At 42.1% G+C, this 21,344-nt stretch overlaps 1 protein-coding gene and 1 non-coding gene across 2 annotated transcripts in view; one reads left to right on the forward strand and one right to left on the reverse strand.

Annotated features, from left to right (window-relative positions):
- Positions 1–21,344, forward strand: part of CCDC170 (coiled-coil domain containing 170) — a 93,988-nt gene that overhangs the window by 54,186 nt on the left and 18,458 nt on the right. Inside the window, exons 6-8 of the mRNA XM_039240975.1 lie at positions 6,431–6,748; positions 15,315–15,515; positions 20,671–20,844. Coding sequence (XP_039096906.1) covers positions 6,431–6,748; positions 15,315–15,515; positions 20,671–20,844 — 693 coding nt within the window. The remainder of the gene's footprint in view (positions 1–6,430; positions 6,749–15,314; positions 15,516–20,670; positions 20,845–21,344) is intronic.
- Positions 14,064–14,148, reverse strand: TRNAE-UUC. The gene has a single exon. It is a non-coding gene; the product is annotated as a tRNA-Glu (tRNA).

A 21,344-nucleotide genomic window follows, 5' to 3' on the forward strand; every position in this document is an offset into this window, starting at 1 on the left:
GACCTTACCTCCTTGAACCTCAGTTTTTTGTGTGTAAAATAGAAAAATAATTTAAGGATCTATCTCTTACAATTAGTCTTAGCGTTGACTGATATACATGAAGTACTCAAGACATGTCCATCACATAGTCAATGCTCAGTGTTTTTATTTCCTTTTCTAGTTATTTCTTTTACCCAGGGATCCAAAGAAACATAACATTATTTTAAGAGTATAGGCATATGGAAATAAGTTTCTGGAAGTAAGGACTTATAATATAGGATATATTGCTAAAGAAATTGAAGATCTCTTTACAATCCTAGAATCATGATGTTAGAAGTGACCCAAAGGTCTTTTAGAGTCTAGATCATGTTAACTCTCTATGTGAAATCAGAGTCATCTTTAAAATGTCACTGTCTCGCTAGTCTCCATGTTTCCCTTGAACTCTCTCAGAGACAAGAAACTCACTCCTGAACAAGGAGGTTCATATTCTCTGTGTAGTTCAATTGTGACAGTTCTTCATTGTAGCAAGTCATAACTCACATCCTATCTTAAAGAAACTTCATAGAATAAACTGAAATCTCTTCCTCATGGCTAACTTTCAAGCTTTTTAAAGACATTTAGTATGGACTTCTGAGTCTTTTCTTTTGGCTAAACAGCCTGTATCTTTCAGATTTTGGATCTTTCTTTCTTTCTTTCTTTCTTTTTAAATGTTTTATTTATTTCTAGGAGAGAGAGAGAGACAGCGTGAGCAGGGGAGGGTCAGAGAGAGAGGGAGTCACAGACTGAAACAGGCTCCAGGCTCAGAGCTGGCAGTCAACACAGAGCCCGACAAAGGGCTCGAACCCACAAACCGCGAGATCATGACCTAAGCGAAAGTCGGACGCTTAACCGACTAAGCCACCCAGGCGCCCCTGAATCTTCTTTCTTATCATCTGTTAGGTTGGGAGACTTCTAGCCCCCCAATGAGGGATTAAAATGAAAATAAGCACTAAAATAATATCTTCTCAGATTATTAAAAAATAAACCATTCATAAGACTCTGAAGTAAAATTTAAAACCCTCTCTCCTTCCACCCCTAGCTTCACTGGAGCATTCCTGTTTTAGCTTCTAATAGTTACTATTGAGACTTAAAAGGAATACATTTCTGTTCCTGATTCACCAACGTGAGATAGTATTTTTAGACTTTCTGCGGTGGTGGGGGAGGAATTTAATGCCTCCTACTTTTTACTCCCTTCTCTTTCCAGTTTTATTTTATTATTGTATTTACGTTGTCAAGGTTTGTAATACTTACTTTTTGTGTTCTGTAACTATAATTAAGTCTTCCATGCTTTGACTTTAGATTCATTCTATGGTTTTAAAATAAAATAAAACAGCATTTAAAATACCATAAGCACATAAATATTTTTATTATGAGTCTAATCCTAGCATGGGATGCTGAATCCATTCCATTTTGACAGTGTCCCTCTTAAAATTTCCAGCTGGGAACTGTCCATGGTCCTCTAAGGCACAATCTGACCAGCTCAGGGCAGAGTGTTTGCAGTACTGTGGTGAAGCCCAGGAACACACTGGCCTCACAAGCAGCTAAAATCATTGTCAACTTGTATTGAGTTTGTCAATAATGAGAATTTCAAGCTTAAGTTGAATTATTACGACTTTCCAAGGTTGATGATGCCAGTGGGACAGCCAGAGGGGCATGTGTGTATGTGTGTGGGTGTTCCCATCACTACTGACTCAGCACTTTACAGGGACCAGAATTTTCTGGGTGTTTTCATAGTTGTCACTGTTCTGTCATATCTTCCTTCCAGTTATCCCCCCAGCAACAGGGCTCTTCTCCAGAGATGGCCCTTCTCCAGAATGGGCACTTGCTTGCACTGTTTCTAGAGTGGTGCCCATTGATGTAGGTACAAATGGCACGAGACACTTGGTTAGGCACCTTACCTTTTTCACTAACTGTACCTTGGAGAGTCTTCCATATTAGTACATAAAAGGTTTCCTCCGTTCTTTTTAGGACTACATAGCATTCTATGGTACAGGTGTCTCATATTTGTTTAACTAATCACATATCATTGAATATTTGTGTAGTAGCCAATCTTTTGCTGTTTGTAATAGAATAACTTTACACATACATCACTTTCCATATTTAGTAAACTAGCCTACAGATCTGTTCTTGACACTGGACTTGCAGGGCCACAGGGTATGTGTATATTCTACTTTGTTAGATATTTATTCCAGACTTACACCTATTCGCACTTCTACCAATAATGAATAAGGACACCTGTTTGTGGGAATTTCTGAGCTTTTTTTGTTAACTTTAACTACAGTAGGTAATCAACTGGTTTTTAACTTCACAAAATGTGTCTAGAGTTGGATGAATTAAACTCAAGCCAGAGGTTGATCATTAGTCATATATTTTTGAGAGGCAGTTTGATCTCATGTATATGCAAATCCATATAACAGGTAACCACATTAAAATAGGAAACGCTTGTATTTTAAAAATAAACCTTTGGGGGAGCCTGGGTGGCTCAGGCAGTTGAGCATCTGACTCTTGGTTTCCATTCGGGTCATGATCCCAGGGTTGTGGGATTGAGCTCCCCCACTCCCACCCCCTGCCACTTCAGGCTCCACACTGAGCATGGAGTCTGCTTCAGATTGTCTCTCTCTTTCCCTCTCCCCCTTCCCTCCCCCTCACATATAAATACATACATACATACATACATACATACAAAGCTTTGAATGGTTTTATTATGTAATGCATTTAATCTCGGAATTAATACAGACATGCATTTAATTGGGAAGCTAACTCAAACACCTTAATCATATTGTTTACAATTGTTTTTGTTAAAAGTAATTGTGAATGGGTTGTTATTCATTTCTTGCATTAGTAAGGCTAAAGATAAGGACAAGTTAACAATGGAAAAGAAAAAAGGGATCCCCTCATTGTCTCTTTAAGGTCTGTCCTCGTTTGCAAATATGATTTCCTCTGTGGAGGTCAGCCCTGATTTTGCTTAGAGAGAGCCACTTGTTTCTTGTTCTGTATGTCAGTGTAGTGTGACAGCAGTCCCCAGGTCCTGGCCAGTGATGCCAATGTCATATTACATAAGTGTATCCTTGAGGTAGCCATGCAACCGGACCCCAGCGCCGTCTCTGCTAGCTCTACAGGTAATTGCATCTGTAGTCTGAGGACATCTGTTCCCAGTAGATCAGCCGGTGCTCCTGAATCCTCAAGCACTTAATCAGAGCGCCGAGGGAGTGGCCATCCCCAAGGCCTTGTCACTGGCTCCCAAGGTCTGCACTTCGTGTGAGAAACAGCCTATAGTTCCCTGGGCGGAAATGTGTCCAGAAGAGAAATCTAGCCTGCTGACACGTGCTACTGTATGTCATGGTCACAAATGAATTTTCTGATTTTTATCAGACATAAAGTTTCATGCGTTGAATTTGTTAGGGAAATAACAATCTGATATTGTCTTGTCTTTAGGGCAGGGGAAATAATAATCTGATATTGGGGTGGAAAAAGTTCCTCCTAGCTGGAATATTTTAACTGTATTTATTGGTCGCTTGGTGTAAGCTTCCAGCTGGTTAATATATGCCACACGGACAGTGTGTCTATAGTACTCAAGTGTCTGGTATATTTCTGTGTGTATTTTGAGGACTTTTTGTACTTAGTTAAAAATATCGCTCACTCTCTGGGTCATGGAAATTCCCCTCTTTTGCATTAGGGGTTTTCTTTCAATATAAAAGTCAACGTATAATATTCTAGAGGTTTTTTGTTTGTTTGTTTGTTTGTTTTTGTTTTTTTAGAGCTGTGTATCACTGAATTTGGGACTTCAAGTCTCTAACCACATGATAGATTATAGTTTCAAAGTAAAATATTGTTCTAATTTATTATCACTAGCTCTGATACTGGTTACCCAAATGGAGCAGCTATTGTATTACTATCTGAGAAAGAAATCTGTAAAATGTTAAAATATTGTATTTGGGGTAAAGTGCCCTTGATTCTACTTTAAGGGCCATAAGTTAATTAGCGGTAGTGGAGCTTCTCCATGTGGAAGACTAGTATTGAAAGGGAGCCGGGAAATGAAGCTGTTGCCAAGACCTTGAGAAGCAAAGTGTTTCACAAAATAGGTTCCATAATCCATAATTAGTTTAGCCATTACATCTCTGAATAAGGCAGCCTTCTCTACCCACCTATCCACTCGATGGCTTTTATTTCAAATTGATGCTGGAGACTTCCTTGATTTTAAAAAAATCAGAAGAAAAAAATAAGATATTCTCTTTTTTAAAAGACCAGTGCTGGGGCGTTTGGGTGGCTCAGTCAATTAAGTGACCTGACTTTAGCTCAGGTCACGATCTCAGTCTGTGAGTGTGAGCCGCATGTCAGGCTCTGTACTGACAGCTCAGACCCTGGAGCCTGCTTCAGATTCTTTGTCTCCCTCTCTCTCTTCCCCTCCCCTGCTCACTCTCTCAAAAATAAATACATTTAAAAATTAAAAAAAAAAAAAAGACTAGTGCTCTAACCCCTGAGCTGTGCAGCCAACCACAATATATTCTCTTTTTTAATAAAAAGTAAAGCGGTAGCATTTCGAGAAACATCTCTCCTGTCTCCAAGCTGTTGGTGGAGATAAATTCCTTTTAAAGTCCAATTCTGATGCAGGACAGATGAGTGCATTTTAACTAGTAGCCTGAAATGTTACCGGCCTGTTTAGATGTAGAATCTGTTTTTCAAAGATATGGTTTCCTTTTCGTTGTTTTTGACTCTAACATAGTATGAAATTTTTAAAAAATGTTGATTTATGTTTGAGAGAGAGAAAGAAAAAAAAAACACGTGAGTAGGGGAGGGGCAGAGAGAGAGGGAGACATAGAATTCAAAGCAGGCTCCAGGCTCTGAGCTGTCAGCACAGAGCCCAATGTGGGTCTTGAACTTGCAAACTTGAGCTCTTGATCTGAGCTGACGGTGGTCACTTAACTGACTGAGCCACCCAGGCGCTCCAACCCTAACATAGTATTTTTTTTTTCCTAACATAGTATTTTTAATAAAAAACAAAATATTCTTTGCTAGTTAACTAGGCTGCAATACTGAAGCAATGTTGGTTAACCATTTGCTTAATGTTAGTTAATGTGAACTCATGTATTGTGGAAATGGATGTCTGCTAGTTTTCTGTTTTTTGTTGTTTTCTAGAGGAGAGAGAGAGAGAGAGAGAGCGTGTAAGGCGGGGAGAAGGGCAGAAAGAGAAAGAGAGAATCTTAAGCAGTCTCCATGCTCAGCATGGGGCCCAATGCAGGACTTGATCCCACAACCCTGGGACCATGACGTGAGCCAAAATCAGGAGTTGGATGCCCAACCGACTGAGCCACTCAGGTGCCCCATTTTTTAAAAATGACTTTAAAGATGCCCTTTTCATGCCTCTTTGGACCATTCTAGATTCTAGTAAATAGAGGTGGGTGCACAGGTGGCCTCCCTGATGCCCTTCATTTATTTTTGTGACCCTAACGATACACATTTTATTCTTTAAAATTATTATTCTCGGTGTGGTACTTTATTTCCCTCTACTTTTATTTCTCCCACCCACCGAATGGCTAGATATTTATGTCTCTTTTCTTCAGGTTCATCAGTTTTATGAGACAAGGCGATATGCACAGTAAATGAATATTGACAGAAAGAGCTGATTTTCCTTTATGCAATGATGTTTTTCTGAAAATGCTCCTCTATTATTTAGAAGAGTATTAAGGAGTCATTATGTAAACAATTTTAGTGTGTAGATAGGACTCTGAGGGTTTACTGTTTATTCAAAATCAATTTCCATGTTTATCAAACTTTACAGCAGATCATTTTGTAAACATTTTCTATATATGGCTTGCCTCTACCAGCATGTTAGCCAACCATTTGTTTTTCTTAAGTCTTTCTAGAGGTCCACATAGAAAAGGCTGATATTCCAGTTTCCTTCTTTTCCTAGCCCTGTTTTTTTTTTAATCCCTTCTCTTTTTTAGACACCTGAATTTACCCTTACAACTTAATTTGTTTAATTAAAAAATTTTTTAGTGTTAAGCTTTTATTTCATTTAAATGTTTTATTTATTTCTGAGAGAGAGCGAGAGAGAGAGAGAGAGCACGTGAGCAGGGGAGGGTCAGAGAGAGAGGGAGTCACAGACTCTGAAACAGGCTCCAGGCTCTGAGCTGTCAGCACAGAGCCCAACGTGGGGCTCGAACCCACGAACCGTGAGATCATGACCTGAGCCAAAGTCAGACACTTAACCGACTGGGCCACCCAGGCGCCCCAGTGTTAAGCTTTTACAATTTACAATTTTTATGAAGAGATGGTGGGGGACTCACAGGTAAACAAGGCATGTTGTGATTTAATCCTAACTCCGTGAAGTCAGTAAGCAGGTGAAAAGCAAATGCGTGTGTCCCTCAGTGGCTGCTAACCTACCGGTCTTCACTTTCTGTAATTGTTTCAGGATTTGCTCAGCGCTGTAGAGACTAAGGAAGCTCTTGAAAGGGAGGTCAGGCTCTTCCAAGAAAGGCTGCTTGCTGGCCAGCGGGTCTGGGATGCCTCGAAGCAGGAGCTGAGCCTCTTGAAGAAAAGCTCTTGCGAGTTGGAGAAGAGCTTGGAGGCCAGCCTGGATGCAGCGGCAGCCTCGCGAAACCAGCACTCCTCGTTTAGGGAGAAAGTCGCAGCCCTGCTTGGGGGCGTCGGGGGCACAATTGGGCCAACGGAGGATGCCATTTTGGAAAGGATCCGAGAAATGACCAGCCAGGGAGAGAGCCAGAAAAGGGTGAGTGGGAGATGGCGACTTCTGAGATTCTTAAGGACAGTAGTTCGCTGAGTTAGTCATTTAAATGTGGTTTTTATGACTTTCAGCTGTATATTGTACTTAGGGAGCCTGGGAAGTCACTCACGTGACAGCTAACGACCTTGTAGGTTCTGGGATCAGAGTTGCCCGTGCTGAATCCTGTCTGGACTGCACACTCGCTCACTCCAGGCTCCTAGGAACCCGCCTTTGAGATTCTGTTTTCTCATCTGCTGGACATGGAGGGCCCAGGGGCCGCACCCCTTATATGAACCCCTTGGGTTCAATGTGTTTTTGAATTGAGACTTGTTCAGCGTGTACGAAGGTAAGAATGCATTAAACAGTAATGGAGGGAGCTCTCTTTTACACGTCCCTCCTCAGTGGGGTCTGAGGCAGCACCCCACAGTCAACTCCGTTCATCATTCTGCAGCATGAGCTGTGACAAGCCCATCACACAGAATGCACCAGGGCTGCAAAAGAGCTCTGTGTCGCTTAGGGTCAAGGTCGGCTGCCAGAGCTGGTCAGGTCAAGCATTATCAGCAAGTGAGTTACGAAAAAAGCTGTCTGCTACCAGATGCTTGTGGATTTTGGAATTGCAGATAAGGGTGGTTAGACCTGTAAGAGTATCTGCCCCATAAGGTTATTGTTTGTTGAAAGCAGGAAATGGAAAAGAAAATTGTTATGAAGTCCTTCGTGCAGTGCTGGGCACGTAATGATGATAAATATTAACTGTTGCTGCCCTGGCTTCTCCTCTCTCTCCTTGTTCTCTTCATAATGCGTTGGTGCCGGGGACAGTCTTTGAGGGGACCTGTTGAACAAGTTGAGATAGGGAGTTTGATTCATATATATGATTGAAGCTTCTTTAATTTTGCTATCTTGTTTATACTACTAATAATTCTCCTTGGGGCACCTGGGTGGCTCAGTTGGTTAGGCAACCAACTTTTGATTTTGGTTCAGGTCATAATCTCGTGGTTCTTGAGATCAAGCCCTGCATCCCGCTCTGTGCAGAGTGCAGCCCACTTGGGATTTTCTCTCTCTCTCTCTCTCTCTCTCTCCCTCTCTCTCTTTCTCTCTCTCTCCCTTCCCAGCCCCTGCTCCTGCTCTCTTTCTCTCCCAAAATAAGTAAACTTAAAACAAAAAATCTCCTTTACTGTCTAGCTTTGCTGAGCAGAGTCAACTTCAGCCTGACTAAATTACCATCCAATGCAAATTATTGAAGGCCTAATTAACGAGGTTTTTTTTTTTAATTTTTTTTTTTTTTTATTTCTAGGAGAGAGAGAGAGAGAGAGACAGCGTGAGCAGGGGAGGGTCAGAGAGAGAGGGAGTCACAGACTCTGAAAGAGGCTCCAGGCTCTGNTTCTAGGAGAGAGAGAGAGAGAGAGACAGCGTGAGCAGGGGAGGGTCAGAGAGAGAGGGAGTCACAGACTCTGAAAGAGGCTCCAGGCTCTGAGCTGGCAGTCAGCACAGAGCCCGACGCGGGGCTCGAACCCACGAACCACGAGATTATGACCTGAGTGAAAGTCGGACGCTTAACCGACTAAGCCACCCGGGCGCCCCTAATTAATGAGGTTTTAAAGTAAATAATATCCAAATTCTAAGTATAATTCCATTATGATCTACTTCTTCCGGGAGTTTGTGTTGGTTCAAAGGAGAAAATGCATTTTTCCCTTTTTGGATGTTTCTAAAATACTCAGAACCATCACTAACTCAGAATTCAGGGTTGCATTTGAAAATTTCCTTTAATGATAAAACATTTTCCACCCCTTTAAAAGTTCTCCAAAATTCGTGTGGGCTCTTAGGATCAAGTCAGGTGACCGCTTTGTCCAAGTGTAGGATTCTTTTTGTGGGTATAAAATGTACAGGTCTCTGAGGGTAGCTCACTTTTTCTTGTGATTGGTCCCGGATTGCAATAGAAAATTATTTCCAGGACCCAGAACAATTTCATTAAGTTATTTACCTTGACTAGTAAGAGATGCACTTCAGTAGCTAATGGTCCTTAACCATTTCATTTTATTGCTTCCCTCTTCTGGTTTTCCAAATGTTTTCCTAACACTATTTTAATTCAGCATGCGAAGCATGGCATAAAATTGTCAGCATGATGTATATGTTTATTTTCTGAAGCAAAATGATGTAAATTGGTTAAGCTGGCTGTGCCTTCCCCTACTCCCCATAAAAATCAGAATGATTCAGAGTCTTTTTAGTGCCTTTGTCTGTCTTTTCTACCCTGTAATTTTTTTCAATAGCTGTTCTCACTATTTAAAAGCCCGAAATCAAGCGTATAGCTTGACTCATCTTCAAGTAAAATCAGGAGAAAATAGATTTTGTATATTGTCTTAGAAATGTTTCTAAAGAATGGGAGCTTCACAGATGGATGAGTCTGTTTGTTGAGAGGGCTGTGCACCCCTGCCAGCTGCTGTGGTTAAACACACACTCAACAGTTGAGTAATACCCATGTGAAGGCCCAATGGTGGGTTCGGGCTGGGCCTGGCAAATTCACGCTTCATGCCGACTCCTACTTTGCGAACCTTGCCTTTCTCATTTACCCTGTTGCTATTCATTTTTACTCTCCTATATTTGTAGTTCTCAGTAGAATTCAGGACGCTACCCACACATTTTCAGTAAGTCACTACTATTTGGGTCCTTGCCTTTCTGTTTATAGCCAAGTCACATTCTCTTTTTAAAAGCTTTACCGAATCTTGGGGGAGGGTTTCTCAGTCTTGGGCACTATTGACTGTTTCAGGCTGGGTAGTCTTTCGCCGAGGGGCTGCTCTGTGTGTACAGTGTAGGGTATTTAACAGCATCTCTGGCTTCTACCCAGTAAGCACCGGTAGCACCATTTCCCGCCTCAATTTGTGATGACCAGTGAGGTCTCCAGACAAATATCCCCGGAGGGTGAAATCACCCCTGGTTGGAAGCCACTCCCTGAGAGGAAAGTCCTGCTGTTGGGTTCCTAGGAACACCAAATGAGTGTTTGCATGATGTTTAGCCTTGAAATCTCAGTACATTTGTAACAGGTGTTTTTGAAATAATGATGAAAGATTTTTTTCCTTACTTTTTAGTTGTTTGCTAACTGGCTCATCAGCTGGGTGAGAAGTGATTATGTACAGAGAGGACATGACTGTGATTGGATTCTATGTCATTTCTTGAATTAAAGACAATTCATACAAACGTTTATCTAGACAGATCTTTTGTTCTTCTTCAGGCACATATAAGGGTTTATTTCCTCCACCGGAGTGTTTCTTGGTCCAGTGGCTCTGGGAGAGCTGTGGGGACCCAGCCTGATGCCCTAAAGGACCTGAGATTCCCCCGACAGCTCCCTGCTCCCTTATCTGATCCAGTCATTCTGCTTTGTTCCTAATTCTCCAATACACGAAACCAAACATTTACCCAGAAGCTTTGGCAGACTTCCACTGACATTTCATTGCCCCAAATTATGTTATGTGGTCACCCCTAACTACAGGGGCATCTAGGAGAATAAAAAGATAGAGATTTTGGCTCTCCTGACATCTGTAGTGTAGTAATTTCCTAGGATGGCCATAACAAAGTACCTGTAACTTGGTGGCTCAAACAGAAGTGTATTACCTCCCAGTTCCGGAGGCTGGAAATCCAACATCATGATGTCAACCGGGTTGGTTTCTTCGGAGGCTGTGAGGGAGAATCTGTTCCGGGCCTGTTGTCTGGCTTGTGGTAGGTGGTCTCAGGCGGTCCTTGGCTTATGAATGGCATTCTCTCTACATCTTCCTATTATTTTCCTTCTACTTGCATATGTCTCTGTGTCCACATTTTTTCCCTTTTTTTATAAGCACAGTAGTCACATTGCATTAGGGCACACAGCTCTGTAAAGACTGTATTTCCAAATAAGGTCGCATTCGGAGACACTGGGGGACTTGAATGTACCTCTTTTTTGGAGGACCCAATTTAACCTGTAACAAAAGTCGATATGGGGCGCCTGGTGGCTCAGTCAGTTGGAAGATTCCAACTCTTGATTTCGGCTCAGGTCATGATCCCAGGGTTGTGGGATTGACCCTTGTGTTGGGCTCTGCGCTGAGTGTGGAGCCTGCTTGGGGTTCTCTCTCTCTCTCTCTCTCTCTCTCTCTTTCTCTCTCTCTCTCCTTCCCTCCCTCTCCACCCCCTCAAAAAAAAAAAAAGTTGACATGCACAAAATGGAGACAGTAGGAATAGCCAGTCAGTTGAGTTGGCCATACAAACTGATAATAAGAAAAAGGAATTTGATTGATGTTTTATTCCTGATTCCTGACAACTTATTTTATATATTTCCTAAGTGAAAATGATAGCTTGACTAATGAGAAAAGAGTTGTATGTCCAAAAGGCACGGGTCCTTAAGTGACCCAAGTGGTTCTTTCTTTAGTTTAAAACTCTTGTGCTTTCTTCGGTTTAATTTTAGGGCAAAAGTGTCTCTCTGTGAAATCAACAATTACTTGTCCTTGGGAAGTGACTGAAATTTTTTAGGGCATTATGACTTCACCTCCCCAAACCAAGCTGCTTGTTTTTGAAGTATGATTCACTTCAGTGCTTTTATTTTTATTTTAAAAAATGAGGTGTCTTTTCTTTATTATAATCCTTCTTCCTTCCCCTCAGTTCCCTACACCTCTCGTGTTGAAATCCCTGGCACATTTTGTCCCACAGAATATCAGGGATGTGTTAACAGATGATACTAAGAAAAAGAGGGAAAATAAAAAAGAGAAGCTTGTTGACTCTGTAGAGTTCTTGGTGTGAAAAACACAACACAGCCTCACAGTTTTGGCGAGACCCGTATGTTCACCCAGGCATTTGATGTTCCCGGGAACCAAGTCAGATTAGAATGTTAATTTATTGGACTACGTTTATGTAAATGGAGCTCTGAAAATTATGGGTGGGATCATATGTGCTGAGACATAAAATAAGCTTCAGAAGCTAAATTCTGTGACGCGTAGAATATGGAGGGGTTCCCAGCTGCTCGCTCCTCCCTGGACACTGGAATCTTGAGCTTGTAGCTTCTACACGGTTTGATTGTCTACCCACCGGTGGTTTTAAAAGCTATATTCTACTGAGTCTTCAAGTTCCATGGAGCACTCCTGCGTCCTTTTCACGTTTGATTTAGCACATTGTGCCTTATTTGTCCTTCCCAGAAAGGTTTTTTGGTTGAAAAACAGGCTCTCTGGGCTGCAAATGGTTTGAGAAACACGATGTAGGACAATTCCTGAAGGGCCCCTTTAACTCTTTATGACAGAAGCAGAAGATTGACTGGACCAACATACTGGAGTAGGGATACTGGTGGTAAAAATGGATGCAATGCATTGAACTTGAGTCAAGGTGTGAAATACTGCGCTACTCAAATTATCTAAATTATCATCTCATCATCAGAGCAAAGACCTGAAGTTTCAGAGAGGCTGATTGCCTACTTCAGTTAACATGTTGCTAAGTAGTAGAGTGGGAACCAAAGACCCCGTGCCGCAGTCGGGTCTCCATCAGGATGTCCTCTTCTTCCTTCAGGGTCATTATCACTACTGTACTCAAACTTTCAGCCGTTGCCTGACGTGTCATCTTCCAAATGGGAGTCTGTTTTTTATTTTTTAATGTAACTGGGCGATTGCACATTTGCGCATTTCAGATTTTATTTTTTTAAGTAATATCTACACCCGGGGCTCCTGGGTGGCTCAGTCGGTTAAGAGTCCGACTTTGGCTCAGGTCACGATCTTGCGGTTCATGAGTTCAAGTCCTGCATCAGGCTCTGTGCTAACAGCTCAGAGCATGGAGCCTGTTTCGATTGTGTGTCTCCCTCTCTCTCTGCCCCTCCCTCTCTTATACTCTGTGTCTCTCTTTCTCTCTCAAAAATAAACGTTAAAAAAAAAAAGTAATCTCTACACCCAGTGTGGGGCTGGAACTCACAACCCTGAGATGAGAGTCGCATGCTCCACTCACTGAGCCAGCCGGCCAGGTGGCCCCAAAATGGAAGTCTTTCCTGGTTGATTTCTATGGAAGGCTTTGCCTTCTTCTGGGACCTTCATCAGTATGCTGACTGTGGCTAAGTGCTGACCCAGTTCTCCATCTCTCCAGCTGAGGTTTTCTGTGTCTCTTTTTTCTTTGGTTTCATTCTCTTTGTTAGGTTAACTGTGGGGTAGGAGAAGTGTTGAAGGACTTTCAGGTAGAAAGACTCACTTCCTAACTTGGAGTCGAATGTGAAACATATTTTCTGCTGCACAGAATCTTGTGTTCTGCCTTGTATAATAGCATATCATTGAACAGCCCTCCTCCCCACAAGGCAGTATCTTGGGGGTATTGTTTGATGGTTGTTGTTTTGTAGGTGACTTTGTATGTTGTACCAAGACAAGCGTACCTTTCTCTTGCATTAAGCTCACATCTCTTGGGGCGCCTGGGTGGCTCAGTTGGTGAAGCTTCCGACTTCAGCTCAGGTCATGATCTCATGGTTTGTGAGTTTGGGCCCCTCATCAGGCTCTGTGCTGATAGCCTGCCTCAGATTCTGTGTCTCCCTCTCTTTCTGCCCCTCCCTTGCTCATGCTCTGTTTCCCTCTCTCTCTCAAAAACAAATAAACATTAAAAAAAAAAAAAAGATCACATCTCTTATTAGTAAATGCCAGTGGTAGGAAATACAAAATGGGGTGTTCTCAGAGGCTCATATTCTGTAGTTAAAATTGGAATTTCCTAGGGGAACATAATTCCTTGGATGTGGTGCTAAGCAGCTTGCCATCAACTTGATGGCACCCACAGAAGTCTAGAATTAATTGAATTGCAGGCCTGGGACCTGAAGAGCCACAGAAGCATTTGATTTGAGCATTTAGGGATCGAGTAGTCTAACAATCCTGACCGTAGCCTTCCAGTCCACTCCGTAACCTTCTTCACAGATGGTTGGCCCATTTGGGGCCATCTCCAGTGATGGGGCATTCACTGCACACCATGGTAAGATGCTTAAAATATGAGGTAAACACAAAGACATAAAATTGCACATGTAATATCTCACTCTTAACAGGGCATAAAAATAAATTACTTGAAACTATTAATAGTTGTTACCTCTGAGTGGGTTTTTTCCCTTACTTAAACTTTCTTTTTTGTTCTTAGTGAATCTTTTATCATGATTATATATGACTTTGTAATTTTGGGGACCAGGAAAAATGCTTCCTTACACAGCAGTGGAATTATTTCTCTGATTTGTACCTGTTGGGTTTTTTTTGTTTTTGTTTTATTTCTAGGAGAGAGAGACAGCGTGAGCAGGGGAGGGTCAGAGACAGAGGGAGTCACAGACTGAAACAGGCTCCAGGCTCTGAGCTGGCAGTCAGCACAGAGCCCGACGTGGGGCTCGAACCCACGAACCGCGAGATCATGACCTGAGCGAAAGTCAGACGCTTAACCGACTAAGCCACCCAGGCGCCCCTGTAGCTGTTGGTTCTTAACTTAAGCTCTGAGTGCGACTCAGAACAAACCCTATTGTTCTTCCATATGATAGTCTTACAAAATATTTGAAGGTGGCTGGAGTGTCTTCTTGCTTTTTAAAATGGTTGTTGATAGGTAAGCAGATTTTTTTTTTAACTGAAACTGTAAACCTGAAACCATCAAGGTATTTCAAGTTTTGCAAGAATGGTGCTGAGTAGTATGTAAATATCTCCTTCTTTCTTTTCCTCTTCTGAAACCAACCATCAAAACAAAACAAATTTTTCACCTCAAACTTGAATTCAGTGTTTTCCGAAAACTGGATGTGGTAGAATCAGTTTGAGTCTTCTCGGCGTGTACCTGAGGTCTTGGGCCAACTTAGGTTCTTGTTGATGGGGACGTCAGGACAAAAGAGAGAGACTTCAGGGAAGGATGGAAACACTGGGAAATGAGGGGTGTGTGGAGAGAGTTGGGGCCGTTAATGGAGAAACTGTAGTTTCATTTTGTAGCAGAGGAGGTAACAATCAGATTCTCCTGCCTTCTTGCATGTAGAGTCGCTGTATTAAATTTGACCTTCATGCTAAAGTGATAACATCACTATGTGAGTGCAGAGCACAGAGACAGCACCACTGAACTTTGGTGCTTGAGGAACCGATCCTCAGTGGAAAAATGAAAAAAACTTGAAAAAATATCTTTATGCTCTCAAATTCCTGATAAATTTACTATAAAATCAACTCACTGGATAATCTTTAATCCACCGTATATGGTGGAGGAGTTTGTCCGGAGAACGACACTTGCAGAGGTTTTAAAAGCACTTTCTGTCTGAACTTTTTTTTCCCCAGCTAAGCTTTGAAGCTCTTAAATCAATGGCAGTTTTAGGGGTAAGTAAATATCACCCATAAATAGTTATCGAGACTAACCTGTTTAAGGGATTATATACATGTTAAAAAATACCAATAAAAATATTTTATTAGGTAATGAATACACATTTATTTCAAGCAGAGGCAGATAGAGCTATCAAATTACCTGTTTTTTTAATTTAATTTTTACAAAGAATCTGGAAGTTGGTGTTATAAATAGTTCTGTTGCTTGGGCTGAGCACTGGATTTTAACACTTTGCTGCATCCGAAACAAGGCTTATCCTTGTCTGTTTCTTTGTTTCCAGATGGTCTCCCAGCTTGAGGCCCGAATATCTGAGCTTGTGGAGCAGCTGGGAAAGGAGTCTGGGTCTCACCAGAAAGCTCTTCAGAGAGCCCAGAAAGCAGAAAGCAAGTTGGAGACTCTTCAGGGTCAGCTGACACGCCTGGAGGCAGAGCTGGCTTCTGGAGATGTTTTTCGAGATAACTTGAATTTTGAGAAACAAAAAGTAATAACCCGAGGGTATATCCATGGGGAGAAACATCTGTTGCAGTTTAAAAATTTTTACCTGAAAATATTCTGCATTTTACAGTACTTCAGTAGAATGAATAAGGCTGACTAATGAGTAAATGTCAAGGAACTCTTTTGGGGGTGTCTTCCTATTATTTAAGGCTTTTTTTGACTCAGATTAATCCAGTTAAACTCAACAGGTATAACGCCTGTTATGTATGAGACCCTGAAGGTTTGAAGGCTAAGGTATGAATAACACACAGTTCTTGATCATAAAAGGATCCTAATTCACTCGAGGAGACAGACATTCTTGTCATTTGCTGTGACTATAAAGCTGTACATGTCGTAGGAGGTGTATTGATTGACAAAATGCTGTAGGAGCTCAGCGAAGGGAATGATAACTTCTGGGTAAGGGGAGGATTTTTACAGGGGAGAAGATAATGGAGTTCACCCTTCAAGGATAAGTAGGGTTTTAGAGGAGTAGAAGGTGCAGATACTGTAGGGGAAAACAGTGCGAACAAAGGCATGAAAGCTCATAAGTGCATAGTATCGTCATAGTGTGGAGTGATTGTTCCCATGTGGCTGGAACACGACGTTCTGGATGGCGTTGTGGCGGGAGAGAAGACGAGCATGGTTTGGATTATGGGGATTCTTTATTCTCACTTCTGTAGAATATGAAGTGTAGCAGGTGAGTTTGAGCATTGCAGTGTTTTAGAAGGATGACGTGATGTCACTATGAAGCTGAAGCTACAGCAGGGACAGACTCAGAAATGCTAATGGGGATAACCCAGTGCCAGGGACGGAGAGTACAGTGAGAAGGGGCCCCCCACTTATGACTTGACCGTGGGGAGATCATCTGTGACCGTCCAGAGGCAGTTAGAGGAGAGAGGCGGAGAGCAGAAGCCAGTTTGCTCTGTCTGGGCTGAGGGGTGAGTGGGAAGCAAAGGTCTGAGTGTAGAAGTAGATTCTTAGGAAGTCTGGTGACGAGAGAGAAAAGGCATGAAGCAGGAAGACCGAAGGAAGGTTTTATTGGATGGAAGGAGAAGGTACATGTTTGTGGGTCACAGGAGGAAAAAGAGAGAGAGAGAAAAAGAGACAAATGGGATTGGAATTTGGCATGAAAAATGCCCTTAGGTTAAAAATAATCTACATTCTGGAAACTCATTCATCCTCATTTTTCTGTACTTCAAAAAGCTGAGGCAGCACCATGCCTACGCGGAGGGTTGGCTGGGCACGGCTGTGTAAGAGGCCCTAGTCTAAGTGGATGAGACGGGTAAACCAGAACACAGTAGTAATTAATGGAGGTAAATATAAAGTCAACAGGAACTTGGATAAAGTTTCCTGTTTCTGTGAGTGAGGAAATGAGCCCTCTTCGCACCGGAGGTAGCATTCATGAGAGGCTTTAAAGAATGAGTAGGAATCTTCCAGGCAGATTCCCTGGGAAGGGATTCACAGTACAGAGAGTAGCAGGAGGGAGCTGCTGTGACCTGCTCAGGAGACCAGTGAGGCACAGGGAGACTGAACATGGCGCATGGTCAGGCCAGAGGCATGAGGTGGCTCTGGAGACAGGTAGGAATAATTGAGATAGGGAAGAGTAATTGCCCAGGGCTTTATCGTATAGGTAACGGGAAGCCATAGAAGGTCTGTGAGTCAAAGAAAGATTTCTCTGAAGGCTGGCCTCGAAATGAAAGCTACGGAGCCCAGCTAGGGGTTTGTTAGAATGGCAGAACAGAAGCTAATAAAGATTTGGACCAAGTAGTGGTTTTATGAACGAAAGGGTAGATTTGACAAATTGGGGAGGGTGAAGAGTATATGAAAAAGATGTGCAGATTGAAACTTTGAGTTTGAAAGGAAATGTTGCACCTGAGTGTAATATGTTACATTGGAAGAAATCTGACTGCTGAGCCATCTCCTAGAGTCCCACGAACACAATGCACTAATCATTTTCTGAATGGAAATGATCACCTCTCCACGAATTTGCCCCCTCCTGCCTCAGGAATGATGAGGTAATCTGCCTCCCTGCATCCGTGCCCAAAGCCCCGGGGTCATCCTTAATGCTTCTTTTTAACCAATTCCTGAACACTGTAAATTCCATCTCCTTAACATATCTCATAAATCACCCCCAGTCTCTACACGTAGTGGCAGCGCTGTGACTCCAAACATAATAATCACCTGTGTGGACTGTCCAAACAACCTTCCAATAGCTCCCTACTGCTGCCAGGGAGGTCTTCATAAATTGTGTGTCCAATCTTATCTTTCTCCATAATATTGGCCAGGGGCTCTCGATGGCCCTCAGGCTCAGCTGCAGATTTCTTCTTTCCGTGGCTAAGCCTTCTGTGACCTGGCCAGGTCTCCTCTCTCCAGGCCTGCCATCACCCATAATCTCTCCAGCCCATGGTGGCAAGCTCAAGGCTTCAGGGGACCAGCAGGGGCCTGCATGGGTGTGTGGTGATTGATCTCTGAGTCTAAAGACGTCCACAGTCACATGTATAAAAAACAATTGGATGGCCAAAAAAAAAAAAAAGTGGGGGATCCCCTTTGGCATCCTATATTGCAGGTTATGATTCTCTTTGAGAAAATGTCCTCTTTACCTTTTCACCTGGCAATAGCTGTCCCTTGAAGACTTGGCTCCAATGTCACTTCCCCTGGAAGCCTTCCCTTAGAGACTTAGGTCTCCTTCATGCAACATGTGCATCTGTCCCAGCATTTATCACCCTTATTGTCTTCAGTTTTAAAATCCGTCTCGTCCAGTCAACTCCAGGCTTCTTGAGGTCAGAGGAAATCTTTGTTTTTTTCTTTTTTCTTGGTTTCTCCAGCATTTAGGGAAGAGTCCATGAGTAGTATCTAAATTGTGAAGAAAAATATAAAAGGCAAGAAATGTAGGTGGACTGGTGTCTCTTCCTTTTTTTTTTTTTATTTTAATGACTCATTCATTTTCGTTGAGATTGTGCCAAAAGAACTTGCAGTTATGAAAGCAAATTATGTAAATGGATTCCATCCTGGTGAATATTCTGTAGATAACCGCCTATGAAGTACATGTCCTGGTAAGGACAATAGGCATGTAAAGGTGAAAAGCAAAGTTATACGGAGTTTAAGTTTAAATATAGGTAATTGAGGTGCACACAGAATAGAATATATTTATGCCAAACTGTGATTCAAATAAATAAGGTGTACAGTAAATTCTTCCAATGACCCTCCCTTCCTGAGGCAGAGCCAAGAGCTCTGAAACGGGCACTTGCTCCGTGGGGTGGGGCGTGGTCCTGCCCTGGTCCCGTTTTGCCTATTGTAGATCCTTGCATGCTAAGTGGATGCATCACATGTAGACATAGCAAAAGAGGCCTTTTGCTTCCACATTAAAGGTCCCGATTCTATTTTATTTACAAAACAAACAACAGCAATTATTTTTACTCTCATTCACCCCTTCAAAATGAATAATCCAAAGGGGAGCGCTGACATAGCGTTAAGAAGTGAGAAACAGAAGGTGTGGAAACAAAAGCAGCGTATGGTCATGGCCTTGTAGCACCACACGGCCACCTACCATTGTGTAGCACAGCAGATCAGCAATACCTCCCATGACGGTGCCTTACAAAGGAGAGATTCCATTGTAGGTATGCCATTCAACAAAATTTGAAAGTACTCACTCACAAATAATTTCGTCTTGATGACTGAAAGTATAGATAGTTCTGGGCTCTACACTGGCACGCTTCGGTCATCCAGAAATTATACATATTTAAACATAGAGTTGTCTCAGAATGCCAGATAGATGAAGACTTACTGCAGGGAGAAGAAAGTTTCAAACAGAGAACCCAAATCATGAAGTGATGGTACCGAAAGTTCATTGATTGGTTCACTCATCCAACAGGCATGTAGTAAGCATTCCTCTGTCTGGCATGGCCAGATAACCCACAGAATTTAAGTGAAGGATATAAAAAATACTGATTTCAAGGGCTACATGCCACCCTGATGTTTTTAGTGGCATTATCAGCAGTAGCCAAATTATGGAAAGAGCCCAAATGTCCATTGACTGGTGAATGGATAAATAAGTTGTGGTGTGTGTGTGTATAAAAAAAAATAAAAATAAATAATGAAATATTATTGCTCAACCATAAAAAAGAATGGAATCTTGCCATTTGTAATGACACAGATGGAGCTAGAGAGTATTACCCAAGCGAAATAAGTAAGAGTAAATAGAGTAAGTAAGAGAAAGACAAATACTATATGATTTCATTCATGTGGAATTTAAGAAACAAAACGTACAGGAAAGAAAAGAAGGAAAACCAAGAAACAGACTCTTAGAGAAGAAACTGATGGTTACCAGTGGGGAGGTCTGTGTGGGGATGAGTTAGAGACGTGATGGGGATTAAGGCATGCACTTGTATTGAGCACCGGGCATTACATGTAAGTGTTGAGGCACTGAATTGTACATATGAAACTAATATAATAGTGTATGTTAACTAACTGGAATTTAAATAATTTAAATAGAAGAAAGAAAAAAAGAAATCAAGTAGAGGAAGATCCTAGAACAATTTTGTAACATTAGCTTGTTAAAATAGGAACCTTGACCTCATTGATACAGCTGTAGTTTACAATGTTGTTCCTTAAACTATGTTACATTAAAAACTCTTTAAGACATTTTTTTGGGTCTAGGATTTTAACTTAAAAAGAAAACAACCAAAAACATTGTCCAAGTGTGTTTGTATGGAGAGCTTTGGTTTTGGAGTGATCGGTAGAATCCGAGGAGAGTAAGTAAAGTTGTCATTTGTTTTCCACATTTGAGGCCAGGACCCACAGGATGGAAAAATTGCTGTGTAAGGTTTGTGGATGAGCAGATCCCAGGAGCTGGATTAGCCAGGAAGGGGCAGCAGCCTGTCGCCAAAGCAGAGAGATGCATGTGTTGTCAGGAGGATGTCAGATTAGTCACATGGCAGGGTTAAGAAGAGTGTCTAATGTTACACTGAACATCAAGATCACTGACCAGGAGAGTCAAGTGAATTTGGACAAGCATCAGGACAGGGAACTGGGGTCAGGGGCCGGGCTGCATACTGGGTTTAATGGGACCGATCTGTAAGCTTGGGAGGAAGAGAAGGATTCTGTGAGATCACCTATTAACATCGTTTTTTGTGCCTCATTTTCATTTTTGTTCTTGGGTTTAGTATCTTAAATTTCTGGATCAGCTCTCAGAGAAAATGAAATTGGACCAGATGGCTGCTGAACTTGGCTTTGACATGCGCCTGGATGTAGTTTTAGCTCGCACAGAGCAGCTGGTCCGCCTCGAGAGCAATGCAGTCATTGAAAACAAGACTATCGCCTACAATTTACAGAGAAAGGTAGGGGATTGAAACTTACTAGTGTTGGGGCTCCTGGGTGGCTCAGTTGGTTAAGGGGCTGACTTCAGCTCAGGTCATGATCTCACAGTTCATGGGTTCGAGCCCCGCATCAGGCTCTGTGCAGATAGCTCAGAGCCTGGAGCCTGCTTTGGATTCTGTGTCTCTCTCTCTCTGACCCTCCTCTGCTCACACTCTGTGTATCTCTCTCTCTCAAAAATAGATAAACATTAAAAAAAAAAAGAAAGAAAGAAACTTATTAGTGTTGAGAGAAGGAATAGCTGAGAAACTTAAATATAGGAAAATAGTTTACTTCTCCTTGTATTTACCTCTGTGGTTAGGAAATATATACATATGTATTTGGAATTCGAGTGTCTGTTTTAAGCCTGAGGGATGGTAAATATATCACCTAAGGTTATATTTGACTGTGAGTCACAGAGACCCAAAATAATGGCAGCTTATATGACTGAAAGTGGTTCCTTCCCACCCCCATAAATTTCTGG

Source organism: Hyaena hyaena, unplaced genomic scaffold, assembly GCF_003009895.1.
Source record: "Hyaena hyaena isolate Hyena2069 unplaced genomic scaffold, ASM300989v1 scaffold_184, whole genome shotgun sequence".
Taxonomy (NCBI): domain Eukaryota; kingdom Metazoa; phylum Chordata; class Mammalia; order Carnivora; family Hyaenidae; genus Hyaena; species Hyaena hyaena.